This window comes from Epinephelus lanceolatus, chromosome 20, assembly GCF_041903045.1.
Source record: "Epinephelus lanceolatus isolate andai-2023 chromosome 20, ASM4190304v1, whole genome shotgun sequence".
In the NCBI taxonomy this organism is placed as follows: Eukaryota; Metazoa; Chordata; class Actinopteri; order Perciformes; family Serranidae; genus Epinephelus; species Epinephelus lanceolatus.
The window spans coordinates 15,624,723-15,640,331 of record NC_135753.1 but is presented as its reverse complement, the minus strand read 5'-3'; the positions used below and the strand labels follow the sequence as shown (position 1 = coordinate 15,640,331).

Below are 15,609 nucleotides of genomic sequence, written 5' to 3'. Positions count from 1 at the left end.
AAATACATAACTATTTCTTTAATTGTGCTCACTTCTTGTATGAACTATATATCAAAACCTCATCAAACCACATTTAAAGAAACCATGTTATGCAACTTGATAAAAACATAGTAAATAAGTATGTAGCTTAAATGTTACCTTAGATTTTAGTTTGGGAATATGCTCCTGTCATTAAAAATAAAAGTTCCGACACCAGTCACTTCACTCACAGAGGATATCTAGAGCTTCTGATGCCCTCTTCAGATCGTATCAAGCAATTACAACTGCTACGTCGCAAGGTTCGAGCTATGCAGTGTGTCCTCATGAATTTGATGACATGATTATAAATTGTTTGGATACATATTAACATTAAAAGCCCTCCTCTCTGTGTGTTGAGATTAAAGCCAGTAGGAGATAGTATCCCTGCTCATTAACACTGACATCTTCACCAGTGGTTTCTCCACTATAGCCTACATGTATTTAGACCCTTTAAGGCTGACAGCCCATCAGCTTCTATCAGAAGTCCTTTTAGTGCGCTTCATGTGAGCAGAGAGCTCTTACATCATCCCCTAACTTTCCAGACGGGAGAAAAATGGGGATCTTTTCTAAGCGAGTCTCCCATTATGCTTTTTAGCAGCTCAACAGAAGTGCAATCATGTGATGGAAATGAAGGGCACCGTTAAGACTTTCCACTGTGGAGATGGGAGCGTGAGAGCTGCAAATTGTACCAACTGGATACAAGGCAGACTGTTTTTACTTTCAATGCTCTGAGGCTGCAGCAATATCCCCTTCCACTCTCTTGCCATCTTCAGACTGCACTTAGCGTGGCAGAAGGATCAAAAAAAGGCCCTTTTTGGACAGCGAACATCCAGCTGTGAAATCTGTACACGTGTTCCACGTCTGTTTCTCTTCCTATCCAACACTTTGAGCATATTTATACCAAGCGAGCTATTGATAAACAGGATGTACAGGCCATCATGCCAACATGCTGGGATAAAATGAAGAAAGGGGGTTTGGTATACAATAGGAAACATTTTATTACTAAAAAGTTGTCTTGAACTGAAGGTGCTCTTTCAGCAGCGTTTCCACAACTATTCTTTATTGAAATCACAAGATTGTTTTTTTACCACTTAATGGAAAAAAACAGATTAACCACACATGAAATGACAGTAACTATGGACTATATACAACAATGGGAGAGGAGGGTCACAGGTGTGGCTTCAATAGGCCCGCATTGTTGGGTGTTTTAACACACGAGGCTCATATGGGAGGCACTTGAATGTGAGAGCCTTGAGAGCCAGGACCGAGCCAGAGTGCTGGAGGGGGAGGAAGGTAAAAAACACGGAAATGTCCAGCAACAGAAAACAATGACTACCTGCTTTGAGGGAAACAAAAATCTTGTTCAATGCATCTATTCCTTCAGCTCAGTCCTCAAGGCCTGAAGACTTGGTTAGGGGTGGAGGGGGAGGGTTGCCGTCACATGTGGGACACTGATGCACATACAGAGCATTTACACAGGCCTGCACCACAGAAATCTAGAGCACAAAGGGTGCACATTCAAAAGCATGCATCGCCCCACAATGAGAATTGTGGTTTTAAAAAAAAAATCAATGTTTTTAGTCATCTGCAACTACACAAAACTCAACTGTCTGCTGCTTGAGATTGTTAATGCAATAGACACACAGTATTTACAGGAATTATACTTTTCTTTTAAACATCTGTCACTCCAATGCCAGTTAAATTAAAAAAAAAAAGTCTGTAACTGCATTGCTGGGTATGAAGGGAAGTTTACGCGAAATCAACGTCTTCAATAATGGCTACCATTTCAATGATCTATTTACATTAGAACATAATTATGTATCCATAAACAAAAGTTGAGGAAGAACAAAAATTGATGACATTCTGAATAGAAGTCTGTGGGTTGGCTGCGTCACTGCAGAGTTCCTGTCAGAGCTGGTTTAGTGGTTGGTTCTGTGTCTGCTCTGGGAGTGTGTGGCGTTCAGGGTGTCAGATCTTCTCCTGGATAAAGGGATGCTGCAGAGCCTGGTTGATGCTGATGCGTTTGGCTGGGTCCAGCATCAGGGTGCCATCCAGCAGGTCCTTCAGCTGCATCACTTTCTTCCTCTGGTCCTCAGGCAGTCGCTGGCCTCCAATCATGTCTGCCAGCAGGTCTTTGGTGGGGTTGATGGTGCTCATCACTGTCACCTTCTCCTGATGGGTGGAGAAATGGACAGGAGACCAAATCAATGAATACAACTACTGCACATTATGTATGAAATAGTGATTGTAAGACAAAAACACAGTACAGTAACATTTCATACTTGTCATAAAAATCATTTTTTATCAGGTGAATATGTGCTGTAGGAGAAAAAAGACACACTTTACCCTTTCAGTCACTTTGTCTACTTCAATGTACAGGAAGTTCAAATTCTGATCGAAGTGCTGGTCTTTGAACAAGCCTTTACGGATCATCTGAGGAAAGAACACCGTGATATTGCATCAGCCATAACTTCTTGAACACTGCATGGAACAGCAACACGACTCCCATCATTTCGGAAAGGGAAACAATAACTGAACTGAAATTTTATGATGCAATTTTACCTTGTTGGGCATCTTGCCCTTGAGGTCCATAGCTAGTTTGATCATGTGATTGTTGGAAGATCCAGGAAACAGGATTTTGCCAGTGTAAAGCTCATATAAAGTGCAGCCAACAGACCACATGTCAATCCCATAGTCGTAAGGCTTTCCTATGACTGAGACGGAAAGAAATTGTGAGCAAGGTCCAGTCTGAAATGCAGCTGATTAATGGCGAGGTTACTGATTAATACGAATAATGCAACTCACTGATTTCTGGAGCTCTGTAGAATCTGCTGACCAGGTAAGGTGTGATGTCATTGTCAGCAACATGTGACGCAGAACCAAAGTCGCAGAGCTTCAAAATGGTCTTTGACTCATTCACCTGTACAAGACAAAACATTAGTACACACAAGATTACATCATCTTCATCATTCTCTTAACTGAACTGACTGAATTTTACAGGGATAATTTGGATTTTTTAAAGTGAAGATTTTGGTCGGCACGCCCCCAGTTTGGAGAAGCAGGCAGGAGTACCAACACAGAACCTAAGCAAAGTACTGCTTTGGACGGGGGCAGCAGCAAAACCTATTTTAGCCGACTAAAAAAGTCCCATTTAAATAATCTAAATCAGTTTATGTGTACGCTATATTTAGAACATTTTCACCGCTTTAATTTGCTGTCAGACAGCTATTTACAATGGGAAATGAAGCTAGAATGCTCGTCATAGCCACACTCTACTTAGAAAAACATTCATTTAACACTGCTGAACACAGGAGCTGCTGGTCTACCACCAACTAAATAAATTAGTTTGTGTTATGGTGTGAGACCACCAGCTCCTGTGTTCAGCAAGCTAAAATACTTGTTTTTGTCAGTGGAGTCTGGTGTCTTTGATGAGAGCACAGATGTGGAACTGAAGCCATTAACGGAAGCATGGGCTGTCTGTGGCAAAGTAAAGCGCTTAAAATATTCCCAATATTGCGAACACTTTAACTGATATGGATTTGTTTAGGTGGCTAAAACTCATTTTGCTGCTGCCTCCTTCAACAGCAGTGCAATGCTTAGCTTCTGTGTCAGTTCTGCTGTCTGCTTCTCCAAACTAGGGGCTATACTGACCATCATCTACTGCTGGTAATGCACTGACTATGGATAAGTACCTCATACAACCTCACTTCAAAAGATCCAAACTATCCCTTTAAGACTGGGTATTTAAACCATACCAGGATATTGTCAGGCTTGATGTCAGCATGGAGGATGTTGCATCGTTTGAGCAGCTTGAGTGCCAAGAAGAGCTGCTGACTGTAGGAGCGCACAGCCTTGATGTGTAGCCCAACGTCTTTACCGTATTTCTTCAACACCTCTCGCAGATTCATACTACGGATGAGAATACAAATTAATTAGGATGTGAGGCCATTATATAAAAGTTAAAAATGACAGTAGATGCACATATCTCAAATGATGAGAAGAACGGAGTTATGTTTCCTTTTTCAGTACCTGAGAGGTTCAAACACCAGACAAAGATGCTGTTTGTGGTAGAAGTGCCTGAAGAGGCGAAGGCAGTGGAACTTGTCATCAGGATCAGCGTCATTCAGCTTCTTGAGGAATTCTAACTCTTTCAACCCGGTCTTCTGCCTGTTGAGCAGAAAATCATAAACTTTGTTTTATCAATGCAAATTCAATCAAACGTAGTTGCTGTTGAGACTATTGCATTCCTATACTTTATACATGTGAAAAAGGTGTAACGCACATGAGCTCATTGTTTCGGATGATCTTGACTGCCACCTCCTGGCCGGCCCTTGCAGTGTCCCTGGCTCTGATCACGTTGCTGAATACACCCTGGCCAGTGTAGCCATAAACATCATAGCGTTTGTCAAGTGTCTCTCCGATGTTCACCCCTAAATAACGACACAATCCACAATCTTGTTAACAGCAGGAAGTCTGTTACTTCACTTAAAAACAAACAGGTGTAGATGTGTATGATTAATGACACTGAGCAGGATTGATGAGTGTTTATTCTGATATAGACACAGTCCATGTCACAGGCTTGACCTGTCTGAGAACATAAAAGGATTAGAGAGGCAGCACTTACGGTAGTAACCCTCAGCATCGGTCCAGTTATCCCTGAGGTTGGGGTTCTCCTTGAAGTCTTTCCCTACACCTGCTGCTCTCATCCTGGCACTCTGCAGAAACCACACAAAAATGAGGTCAGTATCTCAAAACAGTTGCTGAGACTCAAGTGTTTCCTATTACAATCTTATTCTCTGCAGAGACTTCAGATAACACCAGTGAAAATTATGTACAATGCAGAGGGAAAGAGCAATGCTCAGATGTGCTGCAAAATTTGACATTTAATTTTCCTAAAAGAAAATACTCACATCAAAGTCGGCAGCAAACATGTCATCTGACTCTGTAAACATGTCGGGGGCTGAAGGCTTCTTTGGGTTGGCTCCTGAAATGAACAAAAACAACAACAACAACAAAAAACACAGGATGAGTTTCTAGTCATCCACCATGTTGTAAAACAGAATATCTGGAACATGTGTTTGGTTCACATACTCTGCAGAGATCAAAACATGCTGCAGGTGGCAGAGACACCCAGGCTTTGGATTACAAGCCAGCAACTGAATGAACACATGACAGAAAGAAACAAAATTAAAATCCCTGCATCACACAGCTCTGCACTTCTCACACATATCAAGCCACCGAATGCCATTTTAGTTTTGTATAGACCGGAATTCTTTGGTCAGTCTACGTCATCATATTGTGAAATAGGCCAAGAAAAACTGCAGGGAAGCGCAAATATTAATACACTTCTATAGTTCAGTGACTTTAAAGGCAGGCCAAAATGCAACTAATCAGCTTTTACCGCCAAAACTTTGACTTCCTCCATATCTGCTAAACTGACCATGATTGAACTGGGAGACTGCAATGAAAAAACTGCCATTTTGCTTCCAGTGAAAACTAAAGATAGGAAACAGGTGAGACTGCTTAAAGTGATACCTATCCCAGATAGAGCTTTTGGCTGTTAAGGTTCTGATGTAAGTGTTTACATAAGACTGCTCTTCAGTTATGACAGGGAGCAGATGCAGTGACCCACATCTCTACATTTCAAAGGTTTAAGTGACGGGTGAGGCTGTGGGAAGGATATTAGGATATTCTATAGTTATCTATGGTCAAGCTAACCCCATTCTGCCACAGATAGTAAAGGTGTACTTCTGTGCTTAACCTTTTCCTCTTTCAATTTTAACCCCCCATTCAAGCAATACATGAGTGATATTTTCTTGGTAACGTGTAGGGAGGCCTCAATGTGATCTCAAAGAATGGTATCAGCGTCGATGAAAGCATCTTTCAAGTGATGGGGTTCGGCTATATTGAGTTTATAGAGCCCAATCCAATCCTTTGTTTTACATCAGCCATCACACATCATGCATCGCAACAAGGAGTACAGCAAATGTCAACTCTCCACCTCTACGCTGTCTGTCTCTCCTCCACTCTGCTGAGCTCCCGTGTATGTGAAAGAGAAGGGGCTGAGCCCCGCCAGCTACAAAAATACCACACGCCATGAACAACAGCAAAACGCTGTATGAGTCTGTTTATATTATTTACCGAAGTTATGAGCATTCGTTTCATGTCAGCTCAGTGTGAGAGCCTCTTGCATTCTGTTGTCATCTATGGCGACAGACAGTGGTGCAGAGATTACGACACTCACCACACCATTGCAAGTGCAACAAAAGCCCCAAGGGCAAAAAACCTATAGGAGTAATAGGTCTATTTTAATGTAGCCTAATCCACACCTAAGATGTAGCCTACAGATGACGAAAATAAACGCTCAGTGGAGTACAGATCATTCAGGGGGAAAAGGCTGCACCTAGGCAACAAACACTGGAGAACACTCTCTTAAAGGGAAAGATAAATTGAGAGACAAGGGCAAAAAATAAAGAGAGGGTTTGTTATTTTATACATTATTTTTGTAAAAATAAATACTAAGAAATTAGAAATCATTAAACAGCTTTGATTTAGGGATTTTTTTCTTAATGCAGAACTATTCACTTGTGAAGCATAGTCTATCAATGTGCGCTGTGCAGATGCATTATCTAGGAAAATAGTTTTGGATCAGGACTCGGTATCGGCAGATACTCATCATTAAATGACTCGGATTGGAATCGGGGGCAAAAAACGTGATTGAACGTACCAAGTCACTAGTGTGATTATACTTCTGATCAGCCAGATGTGAAGGAAAAGCACTGATTGTTTACGGTAAAAGGAACCAAATGTGCCATATGAAGAAGCACTACTTCTGAAAAGTGTTTAGGACAGTGATGACATGAGTGCCTGCCAACTGACATGTAAATCTGAACATTTCCTGTGCATATGCTGCACTTTTCATTATTTTTTACATCAGGCCACAATATGATGATTCAAAAAATATTTTTAGATGACTGAATTGCATCTTGACACTTGCATTTAACTATCGCGCGCACACACGTCTGACCGGTTGGTTCATTCAGTTGGCCTTGTATGCCAACAGATGTGCTAATTTTAACCAGGACATTACCGTCTTTCTCCTGGGCGATGAGGTTGTGCTTGGCTTTGATGCTGGCCTCAAAGGTGTTGAGGTTCTCGCGTTCATACTCCTTGACATCTGCGGCGACTCGCTCCAAGATGTCATCAGGTGAGGGTGAACGGCTGCGTGTGCTGCTCTGAGGGCTGCTTGGCTCTGACACCATGTTGGTGTCTTCATTCACAACCTTGTATTTCTGTACAATGGCAGAAATCGAGAGACCTTAAGAATACATTTCAAACACGATAAATCATGGACATTAGTGTAATTTGTTTTAAGGTACACAGACCACTGTATAATGAGCATAATTTATAGCTTCTTCACCAATATAAGACTGATGTGGTGACTAATAAAACAGCAGGTTTAAATCAGCACAGCTGTAAACAGACCTGGACAATGGCTAAACGCTGCTGGCGGCGCTGTTCGATGAGAGCCTCTTCATCTACCTCCTCTCCATCAAAGTCGTCAAACCTGCAAACACAAACACAGGTTAAAGAAATACAGCTACACACAAAACTGCCAGTGAAGAGGACAGCCTTATCAAAAAGAGTCTAAGAGAGCCTGACAATAAAAGCAATAAAACATGTCAATATTAGCGAAGCGTTTCAGAGATGGAGACAAAATGTTACTAATAGTTTAGCCTTCTGCTACCCAGAACTTAAGGCTCACGGTTGTGGCTTCAAGTTCACAATTATGTAGCTAACTTTAGCTACAGCCTTCAATCACAGTGTGTCCTCTGCCTCACTCACTGCTTCTTCAGACCACCTCAATGGGAGGAGAGCGGGCAGCAACTGTGGAGAATAACCCCTAATCAGTGGCTGCAGCAACCCAAATCAAGACAACTTAAACCCCAACTCCAGGACTGGACAGCCTCAATTACCGTCAGACTCCCTGCCGGAGCAGCAAACTTTCTGGTGCTGCTGTTACACAGGTTAGACCCGGCACTGCTGCTGGCCACCTTCCCACTATGACATGTAGCTCTGGGGGGGTTTGAAGTTGTCGTACAAGTTACTGTATAAAGCAAGTGCACATGCCTGTAGTTGTCTGGTAGGAGGGGTTTAGGACAGAGAGGGGAGAGCTGCAGGGAGGATGCATTTTCATTCATTTCTCACCCTGCATGACACAGACTGACTTTAGCAATGCAGATTTAGAGATGAAATTAGTTCACAAAATGCCTGCCTATATCTACTTTCCTTACTTTTTACTGTCTTTGAACTAAAATTCAACAGTAGGCCATGTTGCCTTTGATAGAATTTGTAAAGCAATCTTCAAACAACAGCCTCTATATGTTTGTTAGCTGTCCGTGGTTAGCCTCTTATGTGACCTGCAGGGAAACAGAGGGGGTAATATCTTCCTTTACTCACACTTCTTCCTCTGAGGATTCCTGGTCGACTTTCATGCCCTCTGAAAGGCTGCCCTTGAACTTGTCCTCATCTCTGCTGCGTCTTCTTCTCCTCTCCCGATCACGGGACATTGAGCGACGGTACTGTCTGAGCCTTCCATACCTGTCTCTCTCTCCAGACCTGCAAAGTATAGGTGTAAAGGAGTTTATCAACTCATAAATCTGCCACTCTGAAGACGGTCTTGCCACAATACCGCTGCAAGACACACAGTCCCAGATTCCAGTGGCAAGAGAAAAAACAGAAGTCGGGAATAAGGTCCAAACTTGAATGAAAGTTGAGTGGGTGCCCTCACCTGTGTGCCAGTGGAGACCTACTCCGTCTGCGGGGGGAAGAGCGGGAGCGTCGTCGTGGTGATGGAGACCTCCGTCTCAGAGGTGAGCGACTTGGCCTGCGGCGAGCAGCTGATCTGGGACTGTTCTCCCGTGATCTATCTCTGCCTGGCGCTGCCTCCGGCCGTGGGCGTTTCCTGTCAAAACATCAGAGGAGTGGACAAACAAGCTGAACTGGGCGTTCTACAATTTAGATATTTGAACAAACCTGTAACTATTTAGAAGAACCATGAAGGACTATCAGAAAAGGCTTTCAAATACTGTATATTGTTTTTGATTTTTGTATAGTAAAAGTTGGTCATTATTAACTGATGACTTCTGCCATTCCACAAAGCCACTGTCAGTCATGTATAGATATATCTATTCATCCATCAACAATGAACTAATAAATAATTGATGGCTGTACATATTATAGAATCAGTCAAACTATTTTTCACTTGTGTAGCATTTCATTCAAACAACGTTAACTTATATTATTAAGATAAGTTATAAAAATCAAACTGCTCAGTTCACCAACCTCAGCGGTGAGTCCTGCCTATCAGCATCCCTCCTCCTGGCATCTGGTGAGCGGCTGCGGGCTCTCCTGGGAGGAGACCTTGTTCTGGATGGAGAGTGGCTCTGTTTCGATGTCCTGTCTGAGGCACTAGCCGAGGGGTGGTGGGAATCCCTGTGGCGAGGAGAAGCACTGCGTTTCCTCATGGGGCTGTGAGGCCCTCGTCTATGAGGGGAGCGGTTCTCTTTCCCCGATGAAGCGTCCTTGGACGGGGACTTGGCCGGCCGCTTGTCCCGGTCAGCATCTGAGCGAGTTGGTCGTTCTCGTCCAGGTGATCTGGACCGCCGGCTCGCTCTCTCCTGGTTTGGTCTGTCTTCCCGCTGTGGAGAGGGCCGTTTGTCAAGCCGGCTGCCTTTCTGCTCTCCTCTCCAGCCGGTTGGGGAGCTGGACTTCCTGGTTCTCTCCTTGGACCTATCAGTGCTGTCCGAATGCTTTCTGTCTTTCGACCTGCTTCTACCACGACCTCTGTCTTTAACAGCTGTGTCCTTGGTGGTTTTGGTCACCTTGTCCTGCTTAGACTCCTTGGCCTGTCCTAGCCTGTCCGCAGACTTACTCCGGCTACGACGCTTGGAGCTGGACTTACTGCCCTCTGTTGAGTCCCTTCTAGATTTCCCACCTTTCCCCCCTCTGGGAGATATGGGTTTACCTGAGCTGCCCCTTTGACGCTGTTCTCCATTTCTGATCCTAGCATCTCCATCCTCTTCGGATCCAGAGTTATAACCCTGAAGAATCAGGCCCATGCCTGACTGGACCTTGCCCTCCATCAACTGGCTGTCCAGCTCAGCTTTGATCATGGCCCTCTGTTTCTCCAAATCCTCCAACAATGCCCTGTCGTCCAGACTTGGATTTCCAGAGGAAGGAGAAGATTCAATTTTTCTGTGGCTGGAGGAGGCAAAGAGAGCAGCACTGGAAGGAGAGGAGCCCTCTTTGCGTTTGTGTTTCCTGTGTTTGTGACGATGCTTGCGTTTGCGGTCCTTATCCTCATCAGAGGCATGCTTGTGTTTTTTGTGCTTACTACGATGCTTGTGTTTTTTCCTCTTGTGTTTACCGCTGCTGCTGTGATGCTTGGACCCCTCTTCTGTCTTCTCGCCATTTGTCTCTGCCTCCTCCTACAACAAGAAAACATATCAGCTTGACAAGTCATTCAGGTGTAAGATCACCTCATTATGCACATTTATAAATACGTTGAGAACACAGCTATAATCTTATATCTTCAATTTTGTATGATTGCATTCTTCTGTGTTGAATTTTGAGTAGTCTTCATCATATGACAAGGTAAAATATGTGTTCATAGCAGCATGAATATGGGTACTATTTCAATGATGCATTTTATTTTCATATTATCAAACTGCAGACATGGATCACCACTGCCACTAAAATGAAGACTGCTTAAGTTAAATTTAAGGTAGAAAGTGTGTATCAGAATCATGGCATCATACCACTGAAGATATTTAGGTCTTGTTGTTGTCCACCCCTACCTCTTCCTCCTCCTCTTCCTCAGACATGTCTCCGCTGTCCTCATTTCCACTTCTTTCGTGGCTCTCCAGATCCTGCTTCCTGTTTCAAAGACAAAAATCTTAACTACTCAGCACACAATATCACACAGTAGTGCTAAAATGACATGTGTTGACTGACAGAATTTATTGTCAAACTGTAGGTACTTTTTCAATTAGGTATTAATGGGTACTAGGAAACCCTGGTCTGATTCAAATCCAGATCTTATTTAGGGGATTAAGTTTCAGCCATGACATTACCAATCCTCAATAAAAACAGTTTCTACACCAAAGTTATAACAAATGAACAATCAATTGATTGAGAAATATAATGGGGCTGTAACAGTACTTGTATTCCTACCAAACCATCACGGTACAGGGGTCCCAGTGCAGTGCATACAGCTGCACGTAGAATACATAGCACGTAGACTGATGCATGTAATGTGGAACCGTTGTTCACTGTGCAAGTTCTGCCTGGAAACTTTTAGCCATACACTATTAGCAACATCTGCTGAAGCAAAGAGGTTACAATGACCTCTTCGGCTGAGGTTAGTACAACAAGAGGACTGGCGTGTGATTCAGTCACACTATGGCGAACACAAATAAAACACCTATGCTGGAAGACCCACCTGTGGGTTTAGGGTCAGCTAAAGCAGCAACAGAAAGACAGAGATGTGCATAAAATAAGGATGATATGTCAGTGTTGCCCCACCATTGTGGAGTATGTGAGTAATCCACTATACTTATGCATATTCGACGGCATCATCCAGATTAAATATGTTTGGGTACTTCGAGTAAATTTTCATGTTTATAGAATAAGAGATGCTTTTCAGTTTTACAGGCTGCTGTGACCTGTTGCCTTTTGGGAAAGTATTTACTCCATGTTTGAAGAGCACAGAAGTGATTGAAATATCCCTTAATTTTATTATGAAAATAGTTTACCGAAGTTGCCGGTAGGGAAATGCTACCTCAGTTCCAAGCAACAGTCTGCTTTGGACTCCTGCACTGCTGTGTGTTTAAAATAATTGAATTTGTGTTTTTTTCTCCCTGTGCTGAACTCCCACTGAACCACGGTATGAACTGAATCCTGACTTTTGTGTGCCATTACATCCCAGAAAAATAATCAGTGCATCAACTGATACTGAAAAGAGCACCCATTGGTAGCCATAATAAACACTGAGGGCAGGGAGCTTGAAGAGAAGCCATCTATTGTTGTCTCTCCTCTAACACTTGTAACCAATAGCAACCAGTGTACCAGTGTGTTTGGGTACCGTGACAAAAAAACACAACTTTCTGAGCTATGGTAAAAGCGATTTTTGTTCATTACAGTGTTCAACAAAAATATCGCTTTAATAAATATAGACAACAATATTAGCAATGGCTTTATTTACATGTAAATTTAATTTAAAAACACCACAGAAACTGCTAACCTTCTCCAGCATTAATTAACAGACGTTGTGTAAGTATGTTACGAAATAGACATATGGCCTACTTATAGTACTTTTAGCACGTTTAGAATAAAGTTAAAGCAATTACTTAGAAAGCAGCTTTTAGATCTCTACAGACACAAGTTAGCTCAGTGGTTATCATTAACGATAGGTACAACATGGTTACGTAATGTGCTGAATTTAGCTTGTAACTGCAGAAACACTGAACAGCAACGCTCAGAATAATGACAGCAAGTTTAAGTTATATAAATTAACGTAAATGTTTTTAGTTGTGTGGCAACCTTTGACAGGTTGTCACCATGTACACTTGACTTCGCTCTTCCCCTGAGCACGACCGCCAAGATGATTTTCTCTCATTAGCTAGGCTACGCTAACCCATCTTAGCAAACTTAGAGCTAGCAGGCTACATCCCTGAGCAGCTTTTCGCTATGCGAACTTACACTAATAATAATAAATGTAAGCGTTTGGCTGTATGAAGTGTGACGCGTGTGTATTGTGGAGGTCAATACACAAAATGCTGTCAGTGTACATTTCCACATGCTATGCGCTTAGCTCAACTTAATGCTAGGTGAGCTAAAGAACATTAGCTAGTTGGCTAAGAACGTTAGCCTGCCGTTGGTGTGTAATTTAGCTAGCCCCGGCTACAACGTGAAGCTGCTACTCTGCTAACCTCGGCAGCTAAAACTTACAGAACAGTTCGCTTCTGGTTTCGGGTGGGGAAGGCACTTACAGCATACTAACACGAACATTTTATCCTAAAATAAATGACTTACACGTGTTCGTTGCCATTATTCATTCTTGTGGACGCGATGTCCATCTCAATGTCGGCCATTTTCCTCAGCTGAGGGGCTTTTCTTTTTCGATTGTTTTGACCAAAAAAAAAGTGCTAAGATATCAAAACACTGATGCGCCCTCTGCTGTGCTGGCGGTGCATCGCAGCCCGGAGCTGTGCAAGGAAACGTGTAGTTTGTCCACCAGGGTGTGTAAAAAGGCTTGTGTACAAAGTTTTGAGGCCAACAGACGTTTTTACAACATCATTGGCGTCAGTACATTAACACAACAGGAGGTTTTAATGAAGAAGCTGACAGCCAGTGGTGAAAGAAATATTCTGATCTTATTTTTAACCAAAATAGTAATACCATTGTGTAAGAATACTGATACAAGTGAAAATCCTGCATCAAACTTTTATTTTTAGCATTAAAGTATACTTAAAGTACCAAAAGTAAAAGTACGCTAATTACTGACTATCCAAATGGACCATTTCAAAAAAATACATATGCAGTGATGTCACCAAATAATAATTATGCCTGCTGATGCATTAATGTGTACATCACAGTGGTGTATTGGGGATATATGCAGGTATATGAGCTATACCCACCTCTTATCTTGGCTGTTTACGCTATACCCACCTACCAGCCAAAAAGCCTTTAGAATATATAGGAGAGTATACCCACTTTTTCCAAGGTACCCTACCCATCTACATAGGAGTACACATACCTCATCAACTCCCACTACACCACTGGAACATCAGTTTAATGTTGCAGCTGGTGGACTAATGATGGAGCTTATTTCAGTTACTTTATTTGGCCTACTAGTTTTATCAATATAATAGGTCTATGTCAGTTATGATCTGAATCTACAAAGTACATATGTACTTATACTGTATGGTGACAATTTCTGAAATGTGGAAAGCAGACATTTTGCCTTGTCATAGTGGGATAAGCACAGGTGTTACAAGGGCTCAGATCTGTTCAAGTGTCCCAGTGAGAGAGTGACAGTGAGTCTGTTCAGACCTGGTATTAACGTCCGTTTTGGTGATCCGAACATAAGTGGACAGCTCGCTGGTCAGATTCACAATTGTGTCAGAACAGCTGGAGATATCACTGTCAGCAGAGGTCAACATGTCTTCTTTCATAGAGCAAAACAATGGATGGTCACGCTCTGTCCAGCTCGACATAAAATGGGTAAGTTGTACTGCATTAGCGCACAGTCACCAAAACAAACACATGTCCTGCTTTGATGATGTAGTCCTTGTCAGGGATGCATTTGTGTTTATGCTACAAAAGATATGTGGTCAAATGTGTACCAGACCACCTCGGCAAGTGGGTTTGATTAATCGAGTCAATGCCTTTTAGTGGTCATTTACACTTGCATTTAGTGATGTCCACACAAAACACATGTTGATACCAGGTCTAAACAGGGCCAGTGAGACAGCATGCACAAAACCTGGAGTCAAAATAGCTCACTAAGACTTTGAAAAGACTATTGAAAGACTAAAATCTGATGCCCTCTCACATCTAGACAATGTGAATTTCTTACTCACACACTAAGATTTTGCAAAGACTGGGGATCTTCTAGGATCTCTTCCTGTTTGGTGCTTGAAAAAATGCACCTATTGGTTGCTGACAATGTTCATATAATTGAACTTCAGTATTTGCATGAGCCAAGACTAAAACAAAGAGAGAGTTTTTTTTCACAGTTTCTCTTTGATCATTGCAGTGCTGTACAGTGTTAAACACCGAACTTTCACACCACCCTCGGGTGCAGCCTGTGAGAGACAGCCAAATAGGCTACAGAGAAAAAGAGTGAAAACAGCACAAGGCAGGCTCTGGAAGGTTGCTTAGTTCTCTCGTACCACAGGATGGCCCTGGAAGTCAATTAGTGGATCATGTGGTTTTGAGGGCCCCTCGTTCACCATGGGGTGCACAAGTTGTGCTCCTCTCTGTGTACCCGTGGTATGTGCAACAAAAATGTCATATGAGTGCTTGATTGTAATTTTCTCTCCTCCAGCACCGAACAGCACTGTAACAGCAGTTCATTGGGGAAACATCTTCCACAGAAGTATATATTTAAGGTATCAAAAGAGCAAACAACTGTGATTTTTTGCACTTAACAGCAGTTTTCAGTGTATTTGTAGGTGCAGTAAGAAGTATAATGTGTAAAAGCACATGACTGTGTGAAGAGAAGAAGTTCATCCCGTTACACAAACTGTAACTGTACTTTTTTACTTGATTTCATATAGAATTCATCTTGCAGCATATATATGTATGGAATATTTTTACCCTTAAGCTCTGAACACAGTCAGAAAAAGGGGTTCTTAGGGTCTTAGGGTTCTATCTAAAACATCAATGTTCTAGCAACCTGTGGTTCTATATTCACTAGCAAAGAACTATCTGAAACGTTCTTTAAAAGTTCTGTAAGAAAAACAAAACAAAAAACAAACAAACAAAAACATTTTTAAGGTTCGTAAATACATGAGTTTGATGAAA

General features: G+C 42.3%; 1 protein-coding gene across 1 annotated transcript; it reads right to left on the bottom strand.

The window, feature by feature from the left end:
• Nucleotides 1–998: 998 nt before the first annotated feature.
• Nucleotides 999–13,234, bottom strand: prpf4bb (pre-mRNA processing factor 4Bb). Its single transcript, XM_033639207.2, has 16 exons — nt 13,114–13,234; nt 10,878–10,956; nt 9,364–10,508; nt 8,810–8,983; nt 8,479–8,637; nt 7,504–7,585; nt 7,109–7,310; nt 4,929–5,002; nt 4,643–4,733; nt 4,301–4,448; nt 4,048–4,185; nt 3,774–3,927; nt 2,824–2,938; nt 2,581–2,732; nt 2,365–2,451; nt 999–2,190 (listed from the first exon to the last, which is right to left on the bottom strand). The coding sequence occupies exons 1-16, from the start codon at nt 13,170–13,172 to the stop codon at nt 1,987–1,989; spliced, it is 3,063 nt and encodes a 1,020-aa protein (XP_033495098.1). The 5' UTR covers nt 13,173–13,234; the 3' UTR covers nt 999–1,986.
• Nucleotides 13,235–15,609: the final 2,375 nt, after the last annotated feature.

Bases quoted from the DNA above. Each gene is read 5' to 3' on its own strand.
- prpf4bb (XM_033639207.2), bottom strand. From the start codon at position 13,172: ATGGCCGACATTGAGATGGACATCGCGTCCACAAGAATGAATAATGGC. The intron at 4,186-4,300 runs GTGCGTTACACC...TCTGCTCAACAG, and splicing joins ATCCGAAACAATGAGCTCAT to GCAGAAGACCGGGTTGAAAG. The intron at 2,733-2,823 runs GTGAGTTGCATT...TTTCCGTCTCAG, and splicing joins CTACAGAGCTCCAGAAATCA to TCATAGGAAAGCCTTACGAC.